The sequence below is a fragment of the Chrysochloris asiatica genome, unplaced genomic scaffold (assembly GCF_000296735.1).
Source record: "Chrysochloris asiatica unplaced genomic scaffold, ChrAsi1.0 scaffold00121, whole genome shotgun sequence".
NCBI classification, from domain to species: Eukaryota; Metazoa; Chordata; class Mammalia; order Afrosoricida; family Chrysochloridae; genus Chrysochloris; species Chrysochloris asiatica.
This window is the reverse complement of record NW_006408639.1, coordinates 10,516,732-10,540,045: the sequence shown is the minus strand read 5'-3', so window position 1 is coordinate 10,540,045 and position 23,314 is coordinate 10,516,732. Positions and strand designations below refer to the sequence as shown.

General features: G+C 47.1%; 1 protein-coding gene across 1 annotated transcript in view; it reads right to left on the bottom strand.

Annotated features, from left to right (window-relative positions):
* Positions 1-245: 245 nt before the first annotated feature.
* Positions 246-23,314, bottom strand: part of GRIP2 (glutamate receptor interacting protein 2) — a 68,813-nt gene continuing 45,744 nt past the window's right edge. The window contains 13 exon segments of the mRNA XM_006868688.1: positions 246-404; positions 2,174-2,320; positions 5,684-5,827; positions 13,039-13,144; positions 14,438-14,609; positions 15,340-15,519; positions 16,006-16,145; positions 18,419-18,563; positions 19,313-19,458; positions 19,552-19,618; positions 20,271-20,351; positions 20,939-21,084; positions 21,484-21,670. Of these exon segments, the coding sequence (XP_006868750.1) occupies positions 246-404; positions 2,174-2,320; positions 5,684-5,827; positions 13,039-13,144; positions 14,438-14,609; positions 15,340-15,519; positions 16,006-16,145; positions 18,419-18,563; positions 19,313-19,458; positions 19,552-19,618; positions 20,271-20,351; positions 20,939-21,084; positions 21,484-21,670 (1,820 nt within the window).

Below are 23,314 nucleotides of genomic sequence, written 5' to 3'. Positions count from 1 at the left end.
CTCTGCCCCACACAGCCAGAGCTCTTCTGGGCACTTTGGACACCCAGTTTGGCAAAAGATCCAGATGTCACTCCAGGTGGAGCATCGAGACACCAGCCTGGCACCTGATCCTCATAGAACCAGGGAAGAGAAACAGTCCCATCCTAGGCACTGAGCCTGCTGGGCACATAGATGCATGAGTTCCAGCTGGATTACAGGTCTGGGAGCCAGGATCCCCGGCTGGGGGTTCAGACCACAAGCTGACTTCAGAGCATTCTGGGACTGCGGGGGCCCGGTGAGTATGGGACTCGATTGGTCTGGCCCAGCGGGTTTCGGCTGACCACCAGCTCCAGGACGTCGCCTGCCTCAGCCAGGAGCGGCACCGCCAAGCAGCAGTCGAAGTCCCGTGTTCGGACATGGTTGACCTGCAGTGGGCAAAGACCAGAGACAGAACCAGGTCAGCTAAAGTTGGGGTGGGAGATGGTGGTGTTTTTTAAAATGCCAGCCCCATCGCTACCTAGACCCAAGGACGTATCACAACACACACCTATGGAGGTGTTCAGTTTTCACTTCAAGCTCTTTCAATCTTCATCACAGAGGAAGTCCTAGGTTGCCGCAAATGTACTCTTTACACCTGGCAAGCACTCGCTTCTCTTTCTTTGTAACTCGAAAGAGCCGACAACACACAGAAAGGCATCTGGCTAGAATACAGTGCTGCTACTGACATGTTTGCATGTACGCGGGAAAGTTCCATTGTCTTGTAATTCCATTTTTTCAATGAACTTTTTGAGCCCCCTCATATGTGTATTTTACATAGATCTTTTATTTTAAGAAAGGAGTGCAGGATTTTGCTGCTTATAAAAACTCACATACTTAAGTTTTAAAACTCTTGTCAACAGAGCAAACATGCATTAAGTGAGTGTGGATGGTACAAAGGGTTAATGTGCTCAGTGCTAACTCAAAGGCTGGAGGGTCGAGTTGACCCAAGGAAGCCTAGAAGAAAGCTCTGATCATCTATTTCCCAAAACTACGCCACTAAAAACCCTATGGAGTAATTCTACTTTGACCCACTGAGGTCACCACAAGTTGTTTTTGCTTGCTTATTTCTAATACAAATGTGGCAGCAGAGGAGAGTAGAGGAGCAGCTAGGAGGAACAGTGTGGTTGGTGTCTTTCTACCTGCTCACCCATGTCTCCTAGGCCTCTAGCACTTAGGCAAATCACGTTACACTCTGGCCTTTTGGCTGGGAAGGGTAGTCATCATGTTGCTTAAGACAGAAGGCAGGGAACCCCAGGTATGATTTTCCAGTCTTTCCCACTGGAAAGAGACTGAGGAAGCCGTGGGTTTTAGAGGGACAATTGCAAGGTGGTGGTTCCCCTTGCTGAGGAGCAAGGCTCATAGCACCCCACAATGAATCCATGTTGTACACCAACATGGGAAGTTGCTGAACTTTGGGGGTTGTTACTGCAACATAATTTAGCCTGACCTGACCAATACAACTCCTTTGATCGTTCTCTGATTAGAGGCGAGGACGCTGAGCGCAGGGAGGGGGCGTGATCTTCCAGACCACCCCGCTGTTTCCCCTACCTTAGGGAGAGAAATCGCAGCCTATTATTGGATACATGCACCAAAGATGGCCTCTATGAACCAAATTGTTTACTTCCTAGCAAACTGAGACCCAAAAAGCCAGCTGGTGCCAAACTCAGATATGTATATATTCAATTGTTTGTTTGTTTCTTAAATAGCCCCAAATAAGCAGACTTTTAGCCTCTTGGAGAAAGCAGAGTCTGTCCGCTTTACAGACCCACCTCACCACCTACAGACACAGACGCTTTCCCTCCACCCCTTTCTCCTCCTCCGTTGAAGAAATGGTGGTTCAAACCCAACCAGAGCCACAACAAAAGACAGGACTGAAGATCAAGTCCCAACAGGCTCTGTACACATGGCGTCACTGTGGTTGGCAATGACCCAGTGGCACCTGGTTTGGTTTGGGTCCTCCTTCTGGTGACTCCACTTGCCTCTTGCAGACCTTCTACTGTGGGGAATAGACCCCCATATGTGTGCCAGACCCCTGACAATATACATTGTTGTGCAACCCTGCTATCTTAGAGTCATATATTTCTACTTCCTTAATCCTGAACTCCCTTGAGCTCTCTGTGGCCCAGCCCATCTGTGGTGCCCTGCCCAGCATCACCTGGAGGATTCTGTCGAAGGGCCGGAGGCTCCCGCGCTGGGCTGGCCCATCAGGTCGTACCGTGTGGACATAGACACCTTTCTCCAGTAAACCATCTGAGACGCTGAACCCAAAGTCATTCCGCATGGGGTCCTTGTACAGGGTCACCTGGGAGCATGAGAACAGAGGACGCCCCTGGAACTCTGACCTGAACTCCATGCTTCATGGCAACCCAGATCACTTGGTTTGGCACGCAGTGCCTCAGGGACCCAGACCCTGGCCCACTGGAGAAACTGAAGCCTGCACACTCTTTGTCTCTTCCCCACTGCAGAAAATCCTTCAGTTCATAGCATTCCCTAAATTCATGGAATCCCTTAGGAAATATTTTCTTCCCAATTCTTGTTTTCATCAAGGAGAATGTCTTGTAAGGTACTTGTGTGTTTTTAGCACCCTCATCCTGGTGTGGTGCTGTGGGTTAATGCACTGGATTGCAAAGTTAGTCTGAACCATGAGGTTGGTGCTTCAAGCTTATCAGTTACTCCTTGGAAATCCTATACAGGGTTGCTATGGGTCAGAACCAACTTGATGGCACTTAACAACAGTAACACTGTGCAAAGACCTGAAGTTAGAAAACAAAATGGGAAGAACACGCTCAGCATTTCTCAAACTAAAAGAACTGAAGAAAACATTAAAGCCTTGACTTGAAGTATTGAAGGATTCTATGAGCAAGATACTGAATGATGTAGAAAGAAAGGAGTATACAGAGTCACCGTACCAAAAAGAATCAGTCTGTGCTCAACCGTTTAAAAAGGTAGCACATGATCAAGACCAAATGCAATGAAGGAAGACACCCAAGCTTTACAGAAGGCAGTGGCAAAAAACAAGACTCCAGGATAGCCAAACTTTGTCTCTCATACTTTGGACATATTGTCAGGAGGGACGATTCGCTGGAGAAGGATATCATGTTTGGTAAGGTGGAGGGTCAGAGAAAAAGAGGAAGACCCCCAATGAGATGACTTGGCAAAGTGGCAGCATCTATAGGCTCAAGTGTGGCAACAATTGTGAGGTTGGCCCAGGACCAGGCAGTGTTTTGTTCTGTTGTGCATAAGGTCACAACGTGTCGGTACCAACTCAATGGCACTTAACAACAACAACAAAGCTTGATGGAATACAAATGGAAATTTTTACACAAACCCATGGCAGCCCTGGAGGTAACACTCACTGGTCTATCCAAGAAATTCAGAAGACAGCCACCTGGTCAATTGACTGAAAGAGACCCATCCATATTTGTGCCCATTCCAAAGAGAGATTGACTCAACAGAATGCAGACATCATCAAACAATATCATTAATATCACATGCAAGCAAACTTTTACTGAAGATAATTCAAAAACAGCTGCAACAGTACATCGACAGGAAGCTGCCAGAAATTAAAGCCGGATTCAGAAGAGGGTGTGGAACAAAAGATGTCATTGTTAATGTCAGGTGGATCTTGGCAGAAAGTAAGCAATCCTCAAAAGATGTTTACTTGTGTTTTATTGACTGCACAGGCTTTTGATTGCGTGGATCATGACAAACTATGGATAACATTGCGAAGAACGGAAATTCCAGAACACTTCATTGTGCTCATGTGGAACTTGTATACAGACCAAGAGGCAGTCGTTAGAACAGAACACGAATGTAAATGGCTTTAAATCAGGGAAGGTGTGTGTCAGAGTTGTGTCCTTTCACTATATTTTTTCAATCTGTATTCACAAGCAAACAATCCAAGAAACTGGATTATATGAAGAAGAATGTGGCATCCATCATCAACAACCGAGAATCAGATGATAAAACCTTGCTTGCTGGAAGTGAAGCAGACTTAAAATACTTGATCATGAAGATAAAAGACCACAGCCTTTAGTGTGGGTTGTACCTCAATGTAAAGAAAACAAAAATCTTCACAACTGAGCCCAAAAGTAGCATCATGATAAATGGAGAAAAGATTGAAGTTGTCAAACACTTCATTCTTCTGGGATTCACAATCAACACTCATGGTAGCAGTAGTAAAAAAGTCAAATGATGTATTGCATTAGGCAAATCTGCTCCACAAAAGTTCTTTATAAAGTCTTAAAGAACAAAGATATCCATTTGAGGACTACGATGCCCCTGACCCAACTCATGGTATTTTCAATCCCTCATATGCATGTGAGAGTTGGACAGTGAGTAAGGAAGACCAGAGAGGAATAGATGCATTTGAGTTATGGTGTTGGAGAAGAATAAAAGTGCCGTGGACTTCCAAAAGAACTTTTTCCATCTTGGAAAAAGTATTGGCAGAATGATTTTAGATGCCAGGATGGCTAGACTTTGCCTCTCATGCTTTGGACATGTTATCAGAACGGACCAGCCTGTGGAGAAGGACATGCTTGGTAAAGTGGAGGGTCAGTGAAGAAAAGGAAGTCCCTTAAAGAGATGGATTGACACAGTGGCAAAAACAATGGGCTGAGACTTAACAATAATTGTGAGGCTGGCCAGGTAGTGTTTCATTCTGTTGTGCGTAGGGTTGCTATGAGTCAGAACTGACTCTATGACACCTAACAACAGCAACACTTGCTCAGCTCCCATCTCAACAAAGAAGCTTCTTATGACTATTAACTTGAGCTAGAATTAGAGTTTATTTCCCCTATGTGTTCTGTTTTTCTTCATAGTAACTTATGGATGGCAAGAGAAACTGTCTTCTCATTTACGGCAGCAATGCAAAGTGTTTTGTGTTGTTCTTGTTGTTTTTTAACATATATACAATAACTTAAGTGAGAAAATAGTAAGTCTACTTAAAGAATAACATGAAGCCCAGTTTGTGTGTCTGCATCTACGCACATACAAACTGGGCTTGTATGTCTGATTGTATGTGTGAACGTAAAAGTGTGAGTGCATATGTGTGTTTGATGCATGTATACATGTGTGTGATGCATGTGTATGTGTGTATGGATGTGTGATGGCGTGCGTGATGCACGTATACGTGTGTATGGATAGGTGCAGCCTAAGGAGTGTTGGTGGTGCAATGGTTAAGCATTCAGCTGCTAATCAAAAGTTCGATGATTTGAACCCAGTGACTCGGAGAGAGAAAGTTCTGGGGATTTGCTCCCATAAAGACTACAGCTTAGGAAACCCTATGGGGAGTTCTATTCTGTCATGCAGAGTCCCTGTGAGCTGGAATCCACTCAGCTGCACACAGCAGCAATAATGCATACATGTATATATGGATGTGTACGTGTGTGTTTGTGTGTGTGCCTATAGCATCCAAATTATGGGAACTTACAAAAACTAGTACAAAACCCTTGTTTTATGGTTGCTGTTAAGTGCCATCGAGCTGGTTTCAACTCACAGCCATCCTGTATAGGGTTTTCAAGGAGCGGTTTGTGAGTTTGTGGTTCTCAGTCCAGTGCTATCCTGTAGCACCACCCCAAGAGCCCCAAGCCTGGATATGTGCAGAGACCCGTCTGAGAACACATGGCAAGTCCTGAGAGCGCCAAGTCCCTGCCCCGGCACCCACCTTGTGCATCTCCAAAGGTGTCGGCAGCAACAGCTCCTGCATCGATTCAGGGGGAGGGTGGTCTTCCCAGTTCCTGTGCCAGAGCCCGGGGCCAGGCCTGTTCTGGAGGGCCACACTCTGCACAGCGCCTGTCATGAAGGATGCCTGTGGGTGACAAGTACAACAAATGGAGCTCTTCACACACTTACTCATTCAGGCATTCGGCATTGGTGACCGACTACTAGGTGACAACTGTCAAAGTACCTGATGAACAACACAGACACAGTCCCTACCCACACATGGCTCCCCGTGCAATGGTGGAGAGGGGTCGTTAATCAGCCACACAAACAATAGGGAAAACAACCGTCCACAATCATACCACACTCTGCGCTGGGCGCCATTCCACACATTTGACACATAGTTTACTTCTACAATACTGTGGGAAAGGTTAACACAATGATTTCCTCCATTTTACAGATGAAGAAACTGAGGCTCAGCGAGACTAAGATTGGAGCCCAGAAGCTGGCTATAAATCAAGGCTCTGTGAGAATGTTTACCACAAAACCCACTGAGATAAAATCAAATAGTGCAGTCAATAATGCACGGAGATGAGGGACATAGAAGGTTGAACAGACAGGCCCAGTGTAGTCTGAGAGCTGAGAAGTGAAATATGCTTTAGAAGGAGAGGAGGATAGAGTCCCAGGCAGACGGAACAGCATGTGCAAAGGCCGGGTGGCTGGAGGGAGTGTGGTGTGGGATGAGGCTGGGGAAGAACAAGGATGTGATCCACAGAGAGAAATGTTAACTTGATCTTTACAGCAACAGGAAGACACTGGAGGATGAGAGCAGAGGTGGCAGAAGGTGACAAGATCAGATGGGTGGATTTAAAAGCATCTTTGGTCTTCTGGGTGGAGATTCATTGTAAAGCATGAGGATGGAAGCCCACAGAGAGATCCAATAGGGACCACTATGGTTGTCCTAGCTAAAGACGATCATGGCTTGAAAAAGGGTATCCCACAAAAATATGTGTTGAAGTCCTAATTCCTATGCATACACATGTGATCCCACATGGAAATAGATGATTATTCATGATGCTAATGAATCCATGTCAGCTTAGGGTGTCTCTTAAACCTAATCAATTTGAGATATTAAAAACAAAAAACAAATTAGGCACAGAAATAAGCAAGCACCAAAAGGGAAAACTAGATATCACATGGAGGATCACAAGGGCCTGAGGACCCCCAAGAAGAATGCTAGCAAAGCTGAGACAAGAATTTCCCCCTGAGCAGATGGAAAGAGCCTTATCCTAGAGCTAGTGCCCTGGGTTAGGACTTCCAGTCTCCTATCCCACATGCTGTCAGCTTGTCATACTGTAGTGGATTGTGTGTTGCTGTGACGCTGGAAGCTATGCCCCTGGTGTTTCGAACACCAGCAAGGTCACCCATGGTGCCCAGGTTTCAGCCGAGTTTCCAGACAAAGTACAGACTAGGAAGAAAAAACAGACAGTCTGTTTATGAGGGAATTAGCCCTGAAAACCTATGAATAACAGTGAAACATTACAGTGCCCATCAGGTTGGAAGGCACTCAAACTGCAATGGAGGAGAGCTTCCACCTCAAAGTAGAGTCTAGTTTGATGACATCGATGAAGTGAATCTGTCAGGACCTTAATTTGCCAGTGAGGCATGACTCAAAATGAGAAGAAACAGCTGCAAACATCCACTGATAATCAAAACATGCAAGGTCCACAGTATGAATCTAGGAAGTTGTTAAAATTGGAATGGAAAGCATAAAGACTGATGTCCAAGGCATTGGTGAGCCTAAATAAACTAGTATTGGCCGTTTTCAACCAGACAATCATAGGTTTACTATGCCGACAATGACAAATGGAAGAGAAATGGCATGGTATTTATCATCAAAAAGAACATTTCGAGGTGTATGCTGAACTACAATGCTATCTGTGATAGGATAACATCTATATGCCTGGAAGGAAAACCATTTAATACCACTATTATTCAAATTAAGAAGCTCTGGTAGTGTAGTAGTTATGAATCAGGCTTCTATCCTCAGGGTCAGCAGTTCAAAACTACCACCTGTTACGCTGGAGAAAGATGAGGCTTTCTGCTCCCGTAAAGATTTACATACAGCCTCGAAAATCCTGTACAAGGTCGCTATGAGTCGGAACTGACTCCACGGCACATAACAACAACAACTTTATTCAAATTACACACCAACCATCAAACCCAGTGATGAAGAAATTGAAGAATTCTACTGACTTCTTCCGTCTGAAATTGATTAAACATGTAATCAAGATGAATTGACAATTTTTGGGTGATTGGAATGCAAAAGTTGGAAAAAAGAGGAAGGATCATAGTTGGAAAATAGGGCCTTGAAATGATCCTAGAGATTGCATGGTAGAATTTTGAAATACCAATGGCTTATTCATTGCAAATACATTTTAAAACAACAAAAAAGATGACAATAGAGTCACATGGATCTCACCAGATAGAATACACAGAAATTTAATTGACCACATCTGTGGGAAGAGATCATGGAAAAGCTCAATATCATCAGTCAAAACAAGGCCAGGAGTAGACTGTGGAACAGATCATCAATTACTCATACGCAAGTGCAGGCTGAAGTTGAAGAAAATTAGAACAAGACCACGAAAGTCCAAATATGATCTGGAACACCTGAATTTAGCGATCATCTCAAGAACAGATTTGATGCATTAGGCACTAATGACCAAAGACCAGAAGAGTTGTGGGATGACATCAAGAACATCATACATGAAGAAAGCAAAAGGTCATTAAGAAAGAAAGAAAAGACCAAAACCGATTTCAGAAGAGACTCTGAACTTGATTTCTAGCTATGAGTCAGAACCAAAACAACAACAACACAGGCAAAATACTCAACGATGCTGTGAAGTGCGGTCGAGTAGGTTCTGACTCCTAGAGACCCTGTATAGTAGGCTTTCCGAGGAGCAGCTGGTGATTTTCAACCGCCAATCTTGCAGTCCAGTGCTCTATCCCAGAGCACCACACCAGAACTCCTGAATGATATAGGAAGCATCCAAAAACGATGGAAAGAATACACAGAATCACTGTACCAAAAAGGACTGGCTGACATTCAACCATTTCAGGAGTTAGTGTATGATCAAGAACCAATGGTACTAAAGGAAAAAACCCAAGCTACCCTGAAGACATTATCAAAAAACAAGGCTCCAGGAAAGTACGGAATACAAAATGTTTTTAAGTGTTTCAAACTGATACACACTGGAAGCACTCACTATTCTATGCCAAGTTATTTGGAAGACAACTACTTGACCAACTGACTGGAAGAGATCCAAATATAGATAAAAAATGTGCCATTCCAAAGAAAGGTAACCCAGCATAATGTGGAAATTATTGAACAGCATCATTAATATCACATGCAAATAAGGTTTTGCTTAAGATAATTAAACAGTGGCAGCAGTACATCAACAAGGAGTTGCCAGCTACCAGCTGCCAGAAATTCAAGCCAGATTCAGATGAGGAAGTGGAACAAGAGACAACATGGCTGAGGTCAGATGTATCTTGGCTGAAAATGGACAATAGCAGAAAGATGTTTAATTTGCATTTTATTGACTATGCAAAGGCATTCGACTGTGTGGATCATGACAAACTATGGATAACATTGCGAAGAATTGGAATTCCAGAATACTTCATTGTGCTCATGAGGAAGCTGTAAATAGACCAAGAGGCAGTCGTTAGAACCAAGGGGACACCAAATGGTTTAAAATCAGGAAATGTGTGCATCAGGGCTGTATTCTTTCACCATACTTATTCAATCTGTATGCTGGACAAATGATCCAAGAAACAAGTTTATATTTTAAATATAAACTTTATATTTTAAAAGTATAATGTTTATATTTTATTTAATATATAATTTAAAATTATATATTAAGAAGAACATGGCATCAGGATTGGAGGAAGAGTCATTAACAACCTTCAATATGCAGATGTCACAACCTTGTTTGCTAAAAGTGAACAGGACTTTAAGTACTTGCTCATGAAGACCCAAGGGTCATATCAAACAATTTACTTCACCTCAATCCCAAACTACCATATTCCTAACAGCACTGGCACTTTGTAAACTGGGTGCAGGCCTTCCCACACAGATCTGTTGGTTCTATGGGCAGCCCATGGCACTTTCAGTATTCTCCTCTAACACCATAACTCAAAAGCATCAATTCTTCTACGGTCTTCCTTATTCACTGTCCAGCTTTTGCATGTATATGAGGTTATTGAAAATACAATAGATACACTTAAAAAAGTGCTACAGAACATTAGACAATAAATTAGGAAAATATTATTAAATAAAGCTAGTATTACTGAACTAATACTCTTAAAGGGAAAATGGAATTTAAGGTGGGAAGAACATATTGTTGCTCTTGTTAAGTGCTATGGAGTTAACTCTGATTCACAGCGACCCGGTATAGGGTTTCTGAGGAGCAGCTGGTGGGTTTGAACTGCTGACTTGGTGGTCTGAGGTCCAGTGCTGATCTTATAGCATCAACCAGGAGTCCATATTGTCATTTTGGTTGTTGTTGTTAAGTGCTGGTTTTTAGATGCTGACAAATTGGTTCTGACTCAGGGACCCTATGCACAACAGCATACAATGCTGCCTGGTCCCGCCCATCCTCACAATCATGTTTTATCTGAGCCTCTTGCTGCTGCTGCCACTGTGTCAGTCCATCATGTTGGAGGTCTTCATCAAAAAGTTGTAATAGTCATGAATTTATATGCAACTAACAGTCTAACCTCAAAGGACAGAAAGCAAACATTGACAGAATATAATGCAACAATTGCCACATTGACAATCATAGTGGATATTTTACCAAACTACTAACAAAGCTGGGCAGTGAATAAGGAAGACCATAGAAGAATTGATGCTTTTGAGTTATGGTGTTGGAGGAGAACATTGAAAGTGCCCTGGGCTGCCAAAAGAACCAATAGATCCATTTGGGAAGAAGTGCAGCCAGAGTGCTCCTTGGAGGCCAAGATGGCCAAACTTCATCTCTCATAGTTTGGACATATTGTCAGGAGGGACCAGTCACTGGAGAAGGACATCATGTTTGGTAAGGTGGAGGGTCAGAGAAAATGAGGAAGACCCCCAGTGAGATGGATTGGCCAAGTGGCAGCATCGATGGACTCAAGTGTGGCAACAGTAGTCAGGTTAGCCCAGGATCGGGCAGTGTTTCGTTCTATTGTGTATAAGGTCACTATGGGTCAGTACCAACTCGATGGCACCTAACAACAATAACAACTAACTGAAAAAAAAATTAATAAAGCATATAAAAATTTAATAATGATGTATGTTTTGATACACTTATTAACAGTCTTGGTCTATATAGAATTCTGCACTCAACAAAAGAGAATCACAGTTTTTAATGAGCACATGGTGTGGCACTGTGGATCAGCAGTGGACTGCAAACCACAAGGTCAGTGGTTCAAACCCACCAGGTGCTCCTCGGAAACCCTATACAGGGTGGCTATGAATCGGAATCAACCTGATGGCACTTAACAACAACATATGGAATGTTAACTAAAGCTGGTGTGGTGCTGAGGTTAATGTACTAGATTGCAAGGTCAGTTTGAACTGCAAGGTTGGCGGTTCAAACTCACCAACAGTTCCTCAAAAACCCTATGCAGGGTCGCTATGAGTCAGAACCGATTCTGCAGCACTTAACAACAACAAATCACATATTGGGCTCCTGGTGTGGCGCTGTAGGATTAGCTCTGAACTGTGTACTACAAGGTTGACAGTTCAAACCCACCAGCTGCTCCATGGACACCCTGTACAGGTTCACTGTAAGTCAGAACCGACTTGATGGGACTTAACACCAGCAATCACAAACTAGGGCTCAAAGAAAGGAATATCAACAAACTCTAAAGACTTAATATCAAATCAGACAACTTTTCTAATTGAAGTGCATGAAAATTCTAAAATCAATATAAATTGGTTTTAAAATTTGGATTAAGAAAAATGACCAGTTTAAAGCAAAAACTCTGCTTCTATATAATTCAAGGGTGTAAGTCATAACCACATTGGAAAATGTAAAAAGATCTGCAATGGAATGAACAGTAAAAATACCATGAATCAAAATGGCTGGGATACAGTCAAAATAGAGTTTACAGGGAAATTCACAGCTTTAAATGAACTATGTTAAAAAAAGGAGAAAATCAAAAATAAGGAAGCTAAGAAGCCAGGAAAAATACCATTACTCAAATACAAAAAGTAGATGGAAACCAAAATCAAACCAAATCGGCAGCCGTCCGGTTGATCCCAACTCATGGCAACCCTGTAGAATAGACTATAACTTCTCCATAGGATCTGTGAGGCTGTAATCTCCAAGGAGCAGAAAGCCTCTGTTTCCCTCCCTCCTGCGAAGTGATTTGAAACTAGAAGTTTGAAAGTCGAAGGAAGGAAATGTCAGAACTAAACACAGAAATAAGATAGAAAGAGAGAGAATTAACAAAAGTAAAATCTTGTTCTTTGAGTAGCTAGTAGCTAGTGGCAAGACAGATGAAGAAAACAAGAAGGTACCAATCATCAATGTGGAAACAAAAAGGGGTCTGTGTGTCCCAGGTTTCAGACAAGCAGTAGGTAGGTACATAAACAGACAACACTCTTTGTGAACTATGCTCACCATGGAATGGTCAATCTCCCAAGATCAAAAGGCCAATATTTATCCAGAGACCAAGTTGAGAAGGGCTGGGAAGGAGAGTGGACTAGAAGCAGGAACCACAGGGAGGAAGCGGGATGACTGTTGTTGGGTGGAGGAATGGCAATTGGTAAGGTGAAACCAAATGTAAACCTGATGATCTTCTCTGTAATCCTTCATTCAATTCACAAGAAACAGTTTTAAAAAACTAAAAAAGGGGGGCAAAGGCACAGACAAAACAAAGGTTTACATTTTTGCTCTCAGGGTGTGAAGGAGCTTCAAAAATGTCTTAAGAGAATCTTCCCAAGACCATTTGTTCCTGAGCAGCCTGTTTCATTGTGGACCAGGACTTCACGTAAGCTCATTGCCCTCTGGGCTCCCAGGGTCCCTCATCTCTCAGGTTGTCAATGACATTAACATCAACAGACACCAAGACTGCCATCCATGAAAACATTCACATATATTTCACACATGTGCTCGCACACATGCACATACATGTAGGGACTCCCAGGGCAAACACGTACTGCCATCACACCTGTACACATGTTCATGCACAGTCCACACAGATGAAGGCACCCAGGTGAGTGCATACCTATCAGATGTCATGTGCATGCCCCGTCAGTGTGCTCAGACACGTGTGTCCCACTCAGGCCTACGGGGTGTGTGACCGTACCTCTAGCTCTCTCAGAAGCTCTGTCTGACCACATGACTGCAGGTCTTCGAGAGCTTCCCCAAACACGCGCCAGAAGCCCTCCTCACTGGTGGAGCCAGGAACTGGGCTGTAACGTAGGAACCAAAGAGGGTCAACTCCTGGTGGCTGGGCAGGCAGGCAGGTGGGCTGAGGCCTGAGGACTCTTCGGGGCCCTAAGGCCCGGCGTTGGACTTCAGGGGCCATAGGGTAGGCGGGCTGGTGGGCAGGCAGGCAGGCAGGCATCCTCGGTGGTAGTGCTGGGACCCCAGGGCAGTGGTTGGTGATACGGAATGGGGGGGAGACGCAGTTAGGGGCAACCAAGACTGTCGATGGCCAGTTAGAACAGGGGCAGATGAGGCGGGGTAGAGAGCGGTGACACAGGATGCCTAGGGAGAGAGACGGACGGACAGACAACAGACAGACAGAGAGGAGATCCACAGTGTAACCCCAGAGGACAGCCTTTCGCCTCACCCAGACACATAACATTGTGGGACAGTAACAGGACACAGATGGATGGAGAGGATGGAGTATTGGAGCTGGGGAGGGGCTGAGACCACCCCACCACTTGTGTCACACCACATGAGCTCCTTATCAGCTCAAAAGTGCAATCTCATGTTCACACTTGGATCTGTTGTCTCCAAGACTTCTAACATTTATAAAGTATACTATGGTTTGCAAAGCACGTTCTATTTTACAAAGGCTTCACAAAATAGTTGCTTCCTTCCCTTCCCATTTTACAGACGAGAACACTGAAGCCGGAGGACATTCACTGCTTTCAAATCAATTCTGCAAACCTTCCCTGAGCCCGACTCTCGACTGAGCACAAAGATCTGGATGCTGGTGTTCAGTCACAAGCTGAACAAGTGCCCTTTAGGTGTCCAGCACTGAGCTAGGGGTGCCACATAAGAGACATGACACGAAGTGCCCAGTGCCACCAGGAGAAGGAAGACAGAATTCCTTCTGCTTGGGGATGCTCTGTGGGTTTGAGCAGAGCCATGTCAGGGGAGTCAGAGCTGAGCTTTGAAGACTGAGTTGGAATTCACCAGGAAACCGACGGAAGGGCATTCTAGGCAGAACGAGAGTACAAGGCCTGCCCTACCCAAGCCTTCCCCTTGGGAACAAGGCGGAGTCATACAAGTGGACACTTCAGACAATTGACTTTGTTGTTGGTCTTCCATGACTTGGACACTTGGGAGGCCAAGCCAAGCTGCTTTCCTACCGCCACACCTCGGCCTGCTCTACCCCACACCCCATCTGTGCTCTCCTCACACAGCCGAGATACCTCTGCTCAGGCTTCCTCCACTGGGAGGTCCCGTACTCCCACCCGACCCAGCCAACATATCATGGCTGCCTGTTCCCTGGCAGTCTTCCCGACACAGACCTAGTTGGTGGCTCCCAATCCTCCTCCTCTTCCTCAAGGAAGTTCTCATCCACAGGGGCCGGGGGATAGCTCCTCCTCCGGGGTTCCGAGAGTGGGGGGCTGCTCCTCAGGCGACCAGGTCGCCACTCCTGGGGGACCAGGCCCCGGACTGCCGCCTGGGGAGTGCAGGAACCTGGCAGATGGGGAGCGAGCTGTCTGTGTTCTGTCGGCCACTGTCATCTTGGTGCCTATTCCTGGCCCAGTTGTGTCAGGTGGCCACCCCCAAGGGTCCTGCCATGCTGGTCCCACTCCCAGAATGCTCAAACTCCCTCTCATCCATCATACAGATGGAATGCACAGCTCCGCAGGGCTAGGCTGGGCTGGTCCCCTGCCAGAGGGGCACACGCTGTGTTTTCACCTCTAGTCCACCTTTGGTAGTGCAAAGGCCCTGCCTCAAGATGGGAACTGAGGCCCAGAGAGGGCAGGGCCCAGTGAGTGACAGGCAGGCCTCTCACCAGCTAATCCCTGAGCTGGAAGACCTTGCAGCCTGAGTCACAGATGGAAACCAGATGCTCCCCCTCAGGACACCTAGGGGCCCCAACATCCATGAGGGCCTGTGTCTTGGTCCTATAGCATGGGTTCACAGGGTGGGAAGGAGCTTTCTGTATCCCAACCTTCAAATGTATGGGCAAACACTGAACACATGCTGTGTGTTCACATAAGGAGCTGGTTGGGCATGAGGGGTACAACGTAAGTAAAGCAGGCTTAGCCCCTGACCTCCTAGTAGAGGAATCTGAGTAACCAGTCATGGCATTGTGGCCTAGGGGCCCTGAGAATAACTAAGGGGCTACATTAGTCCCAAAAAGGATGGAGCTAGCTGAGAGAGGAGAACATGTTGTTTGTCCAAGGGTTCCTGGTGGTACCTGTGCCTCCAAAGCCGGCCTCTGTAGCTGAACTGCTCCAGGACTCCACAGCACTGTCCACACTGGGCACAGCGGGTGAAAGTCGGGGAGCCAGCAGGCCTCCTTTGACAGCCTCAGGAGGGTCCTCATCCGCATCACTGGCTTCACTGAGGCTGCCTGACTTTCGGGGTGTGAGGGGACCTGGGGGAAAGGGACATGTGACAAGGAGAGACCGTTTCCCCAACTCAGTCTCGTCACTGTCCCTGCTGAGCCTGCTGCTGGGTGATCTAATGTGTGCTCCCTCGTTCAATCACCCAGAACGTGGCATGTTGATGATATTCCTGAGGCTCAGGGAATATCACCCGGTGAGCAACTGTGGATGGTCTCTGGTGGCTTTCCTATCAAGGCTTTAGGGACGTATTTGAGGATGTTGGGGAATGTACTGGTTTGGAGCAGGAAGCACAAGAATGAAGGTATGGAGCTCTGGGTTCACACCCCCCTACCTGTCACCCTGTGTCCATCACTCTCCTCTCCCTGAGTCCTTATTTCCTCAGTTCTTCCAGGTAGCCTTCCACCTGCACAGGGCTGTGCCTTTGGGGAGACTGTACATGCAAAGCCCAGCACTAAAGCAGGTGTTTCCCTTCCTAAATGGCCTAGGTGGTCCCTAGAGTGTAGGGAGAGGCTCACGGTCCAGCTGCTTCTTGATCTTCAGTGTGACAGTCTCCCCAGCCACCTGCAGGAGGTGGATGGCCTCACTCAGTGGCCGGCCCTTGAGGCTAACGCTGTTGATGGCCAGGATGCGGTCCCCAACATGGATGGCACCGGTCCTAGGGAGAGGGCACAGGGCAGGAGATGGGGCTTAGATACCCAGGGCCTTACAAAGGGGCTTTGCCCATGGAAACCTGGAGGAACTCTGAGACTTATGCCTGGATGACCCTAGGTAAACCAAATGTAATCTTGGGTTGTATTAATGGAAGTATAAAGTCTAGGACCTGGGAGGGTATCCTGCCTGTCTCTAAAGTCAGGCTGTGGAATAAGTCCATTTTGAGAATCGGTTGAATTCCAGATCTGCCACATACTAACTGTATAACCTCGGTAAAAGTTTCTTTTATCTTCCCTAAGTCTCAGTTCCTTTTCCTATAAAACAGGGATGATGACGATTATACCAAATTATAACTGAGGAATCAAAGGAATGAATGCATACTTCATCACCACCAGAACACCTTTGGTAGCCCCTTCCTCTCCCTGAGCCTCAGTTTCCCCACCCACGAGCAAAATCACTAGGCCCAGGTGCTCTTCAGTGGAGAGGTCAGGGGCTCATTAACAAGTGGCAGCACTCATTGCTGTGGTTCAGCAGTTCTATCCCCAGTTGCCTACTAGAATGACCTACAGAGCCTCCATCCAGATGCATTAAATGAGCTGAGCAAGGTGGCTCTGAGGTGCAGCAGGGATGACAGTGGGGAGAACAATTTCAGCAGATGCCAAGGGCACAACTGGCTGGGAGAGAAAGAGGCAGGAGACTACAGTTGTGAACACCAAGTGGGGAGGTCACCCTCGGAGAAGGCCCCTGGAGGACTGAGCTCAAGGGTACTCTCAAGCCCAGCAGTACCCAAAATACTCCTGGGGGCATGGGAGAGTGTGCTGGTCAGGAGGGAAGCCCTTAGCCACGCTGTTGAGGACTAAAAAGTGACAGGTGGTACAAAACACACTGGAATCTGAAGAGTTGATGTGGGAAAAGAAAGTTAAGGTGTGGCACTGTGGGCTAATGCGTCAGACTGCAAAGCTGTTGGAACTGCAAGGTTGGTGGTTCAAGCTCACCAGCTGCTACTTGGAAACCCTATACAGGGTCACTATAGGTCAGAATTGACTATACACTTATGGCACTTAACAACAACAACATGATTATATTAACCACATGTTAATTAAGTTAAATGTGTTTTAAGTAAATTTTGTTTCTTTTTATGTGACTACAGAGGAGTTCAGTGACTCTGTAGGATAAGCACTGGACTGCTAACCATAAGATCAGTGGTTCAAACCCACCAGATGCTCCTCTAGAAAAAGACAAGGCTTTCTGCTTCTGTAAAGTCTCAGAAGCCCTACGCAGGGTTGCAAGCAACTCAATGGTAGCTAACAACAACAGCAACAATAATGCGGCTACTAGAATATGTACAATTAAAATTAAGGCTCACTTAGAGGTCTACTGGACAGTGATGAGCCAGATCAGCCCTGCCAGGCACTTGTCGGTTAGATGAGGATATATGAGGTCAGAAAGGCCTGCACCAGTCCCTGCAGTCTGCCAGACGTCCAGCAGGGGGCACTCCAGGAGTGGAGACGCCCACTGGGCTAAATCCTATGGTGTGAGCTTCAGGTCCCAGAATTCAGACCCTCCTCTGGCTCCTCTCCACCTTGTGGCCCCTCCCTGTGTGTAGTGTGCAAGCCCCCACCCCACCCCACCCCCACATCCCTCCAGTCCCGACCAGGGTCCCTCACTGATAGCCAACTGGGAGCTCATCACTCCTTTGCCTGCTCTGCTGGGATAGCCCCCCTGTGATGCCTTTGGGGCCCATTGCATCTCTGAGACCCTAGACTCATCTCCTCACCTACGTGGGACAACCTGAGACAGCCTTAGACACCCCTTTATCAGAGCTCCCCTGCTTTCAGTTTCAGACACACTTCCTAGCAGAGAGGCCCCAGAGGTTGGCTATCCCTCAATGCCACAGGCAAAGTTCTTCCTTGGCACTATAGGATCAGCACTGGACTACTAACAGAAAGTTTGGCAGTTCAAACCCACCTCCTGGCCCTCAGAAAATCTATACAGGGTAGCTGTGAGTCAAAATTGTCTCCACGGCACTGAACAACAACAACAAACTGTGAAGGCACAAAGAGGCTGCCCCACACAGGCTTATGGTGCTGACTTTTGAGAAATCGAAACCTCCAGATTGGGAGGAGAAGCTCACACACTTTTATCCAGCACTTATCTGGGCTATGATGCCTACAGAAACACTTCACAGATGAGGAAACTGAGGCACAGAGGGGAAGTGACTGGCCCAATGGGGGGTCCCTGGGCCCACCCTTGTGTTACCATGGAACTCAGGCCCACCTCTCAGCCAGACCACGCTTGGTGAGGCCTGAGATAATGATGGGGTCAAAAGGTTCTTCCGTGCCCGAGATGGTGATGCCCAGGGGACCCCCGTAGCGTTTTAGCTCCACCGTGTAGCTGATGGCACCTGTGGTCTCCTGTTCATCTGCAAAGGTGGGCACCGTCAGGAATGGAGGTGGGGGCTCCAGGCCCTCACCGCCCCCTGCAGCCGGCACTCTTGCTTCCTCACTCATTCATTCGTTCATTCTTCACATAAGCCTGGGACCCTGAGGCTGTCTTCTGTCTCCAGACACAATGTAAATGAAAGGAAAAAGAAAGGGGGGGAAAGCCAAACAAACTGGACCTAACATTAAAAAACATTTCACACACCACACAGAACAACAATAGTATCAGGATGATGGAAAACCAGATTCCTGACTCCTCTTAAAAAAAGAAGAAATCTGCCCACTAGTGACCCTCCTTCCCAAGGTGGGCTTTGAAAGCTGCCTTTCTGAATAAAGATTCACTGTTGCCACAGTCCTCAGCCTTCCCTAATGCCTCCTTCATTTGTAGCGTTTTTCTTACCTTCTTTCCACTTTTCTTGTTTCTGTATCTGTCTAGACTCAGAGGCGTCCAACTTTGCAGCCTTTGCTTATTCCTCAGAGCCCCACCTGTTTAGCTGAGTATTCCCTCATCCCCTCACAGCCCCACCCACCCACCTGTTCACAGTGGGCTTTGTGCTAGGCATGGAGGATTCAGGCAGAGTTTCAAACTCCCATCCACCACACAAAGGCCCTAGTGGGTCCCAGACTATGACGCTGGTCCCTTCCCCATCTGTTCGTTCCAGGGGCTCCCAACAGCCTCCCTTTCTCAGCCAGTGAGAGCCCTGGAGGGAGGGCCGGGTGGTAGGCATACCAGAGTTGTCTTCATCCTTCCGGACCTTCAGCTTCACCAGGTCCTCACACTGTCGTAGGATCTGCACAGCGTCCTCCATGGGGCAGTTGTCCAAGCGGATGTTGTCAATAGCCAGCAGTTTGTCACCCGGCTCCAGGGTGCCAGTTCTGCATAGGTGGGGGCAGGGAGAAGCCTGGCACATGTGGCTACTGAACTCACCCCCACTGACACTGTCCATGCCAATGCCCAGAGAAGCCCACCTGTGTGCCACACTGCCTTTCTTGATGTGAGAGATGATCAGGGGCTCTCCTCGCTTCCTGCTGGCCGCTGGTGGAAAAGAGGCATGAGTCCAACCTCAGACGGCCTCAGCTCACAACCACCTCACAGCCTGGACCCATGGCTGCCTGCCTGGGGGAGTCACTTTTCTGTCTCTCAGTTTCCCCTCTCAGTTTCACCTCATGGGGAGGCGGTGGAGTGAAACCAGATACTGCAGGCACTAGATCTAATGGAACTCTAGTTCTTATAAACATCAGCTCTGTTCCTGCGGCAGAGCCCATGTGTAGCAAACTGTGGGACCCTTGAGGGGCTGTCCTTGGCTCAGGAGCCTGTTTCTCCAGCACCTGGTATGCCCCCTACTATGAATTTGGTGCCCACCCTGGACACTGGGGACACAGTGCCTGTATAGAAAACCAAACCACTCTGAACTAAGGTGGGCTCACTGCCAGCACCTCTCCACTGCCCCTTGCCCGCAGGAGATCTCAAAGGTCAAGCACTCGCACTGCGCAGATTTGGAAACCCAGGCTCTGGGGAACTCAGATCTTACTAGACACTGCAAAGTGGACCTGGATGGTAGGTGGCCAGGCCCGCCCCCTCAGCCATGCTGTGGCCTCTCTCTCCCAGAAAACTGCAGCAGCCACAGCATGACAGTCTGTTTGTCCTGGCAGGGGGCTCTCAGGGCTGCATACACAAGGGGACTCACAGCTGATTGTGATGCCCAGCTCCACGCCACGCCTCTTGGGCAGCTTCACATGGAAGGTGCCACTGCTTGGGACGACAGACTCTGCGTACAACAGACATAGATGACAGGAGAGGCTCAGGAGGGGTCTCAGGTGTCCCAGTCCCTGGTACATCAGGACCCACTGGGAGGTACCCCAAACAATCACCACCTTAACCCCTGGCAGACAAGGAAACTAAGGCACAGTGATTGACAAATGTGTGGGACAAGCAACTCAATCAAAGCAGTGCAGGGGCTAGACCACACCTCACACTGCCAGTGGGGGTCCCCATAGCCAAATCAGGTCCAGGTCAATTTGGTAAGATACTGAACACTGTATGCACCAGGCCTGGGTGGGCTCTTTACATGGCCTATCTAACCCAGATTAACCACGCCCCTCTAGCAGACATCTCAGAGTCTAAATCACCAACAGCAGAATTCGGACACACATTGCTTTGGATCCTTTGCCGAAGCCATGCAAACCAGGAGGCTGGCGCATTCTCAGGCCCACTCAGACCACCAGCATCTGCCTCACTACAGCACTAGTGTAAGAAGCACCTTTTGTGCTCAGTCAACTGCAAATGTCCCTGGGCTGAGGTGGAGGAACTCCAGGAGTCCCAAAGTGGAAAGCAACTGCAAGGTCACCCACTCACCTGCCACATCAAACTCGATCTCCAGCACGACCCTGTGGGCCAGAGCAGCGTCCCGTAGCAGCTGGTTGGCTTCCTCCATCGTCCCGTCCTCGGTAGCAATGCCATTGATGGAAAGGACACGGTCCCCCACCTGCAGCAGCCCACACCTGAACCAGGGCAGCCAGGAAAAGAGGAGAGCAGCAGATAGCTCCATGCAGCTAGAGGACCCTGCACAGGGCAGAGCAGGAGCAGACCCAAGCCCCCCATCCCCTTGCCAGCTGAGTTTGCCTCTCAGTTCTGCCCTGGGCCAGTTATGTCTCCTCCAACAAATGGCCATGTAACTGTGGCTAACGGCTTAACTTTGCTGGGCCTCAGTTTCTCATCTGTCTAATAGGGACAATGACACGAGCCATACAAGACTTATATACAGAATCTGCCATGCCCTGCAGATTCCCATCACAAGCTGTGTGACCCTGAGAAGTGTGTCAGAGTCTTTGAGTCTCAGTGTCCTCATCTGTAAAATGGGGCTGGTAAAGTCTGATGTGGGGACCGGGCAGCAGACTCACCTCTCGGCAGGGCTGTCGGGTTCAATGAAGCGCACGAGGGGCGGAGAAGAAAGGGTCTCAGTGGCAAATATGCCACCCTGGAGCTGGAGGCCGAATCCGCTGAGGGGATCTCCACAGAGCACAATCTCGGTGGTCTCTGTGTGTACAATCTGTCCACCTGGTCCCACCGTGCTGGAGGCCAGCGACACTGTGGGGCAGGTGGCCACAGGCACTCAGGTGGACCACCCTGTGGGGCGTTCCCACCCACCCACTCCCAGCCCAAGATCTAGAGTCTGAGTGGCAAGTTAAGTGGGTGTCCTAATTGTTACACTGCTCTGAGCCTTGGTCCCCTCATCTGTACAAGGTGGTTGTGCTGCCCCTTGTCCTGGTGTTAACGCTATGTTAGTACATGGGTAAGTAAAAGAACATTGCTACAAAATGACAGAAACCTTTATTAAACAAAATTATCAACATGAAAAGCTATTGCTTCTCAACATCTCCTCCATCTGTACACTTAAGAGAAATGCTTCCATCTTCCTAAGCGCTCCCTGAAGGAGCCCTGCTAGCGTAGTGGGTTACCCACTGGACTCTGAACCACAAGGTCAGCAGTTTGGATCACCAGTTGCTCCATGGGAGAAAGACAAGGCTTTCTGCTTCCGCGAAGATTTATAGCCTTTGAAACCCTGTACAGGTCATTCAGTATCAGTTGGAACCTACTCAATGGCACCCCACGAGCACCAGCCCCTCCTTCAAAAATTCTTTGATAACACCACATCAAAACAGCAACTGCAGCTTCCTTGAGGGGTTCAAATTGTGTTCCTTTTTTGTGTTCTTTGCATTTGGGGAACAAAAAGAAGTTTGAAGGGCTGTAGGGTGGATGAGGTCGGGTTTACCAATGGGATTCTTATAGTACTACCCTTGAAAAATGGATAGGTACATTGTTTGAGGGGGAAAAAAAAAATTCCTCAACACAGCTTTCTTAGGTTTTTTTCTCACCATTGCAGTTTTCAAGTTTCTAAAAACTTCTCCCTAGTGAGACCCTATGACCATCAAAAAAATCTGTTAAGATGACCCCTTCAGATGCCCAAAAACAGGCATCATAATTTTCTGAATTCAACTGGACCAGTAGATCTCATTGGAAGTCACTATTTTGACTGAACCTTGCTCTCTGGATCATACTGAAAATCTAAGATTTATCACCGGTTATGTTCCATTCCACAAACTCATCTTCATTAGCTTCGATCTTGTTTAGAAAGCTGGTGGAAAGATTAGCTCTTAAAGCTACCTGGTCTTCATACAGCACTTTTGGTACTCATCCAGGGAAAAGCTCGCTGAGGACCAAGATGTTTGTCAAACCATGTGGGATCTCAACTCCAGTAATGATCACATCCATGGTAATTCGGAGATGTTTTCCCATCACTTTCTGGACTTTATTTTTTAGATGGATGGTCTTCTCTCTCTTGTTTCATCTCTGAGGACTTCCTGATCTTCTTAAAATTCTTGATCCATCTAAAAACTGTTGTTTTATGTGGGGCAGCATTTCCAAAAACTTGTTGCAAAGATTGGATTTGCAATGATTTGGGATTTGCAGTGATTTGGAAAATGTCTACTTGAGTTTTGTTAAAAATTTGCTATTAGCTCTTACCTCAATGCCATTTTGTTTTCCATGGGACAAAAAGTATCTGTTTTTTTTTTAAGAAACTAAGACAAGTGCATTACTGAGAGAACTTGTCTATAACCATCCATCCATCACAGACACATGTCTAAATATGTTTTGCTTGGAAATGTATGTTATGGAATCCCGATACACCTGCATGGGCTGGGAATCCCATTGGTAATACTTTTTACTCAC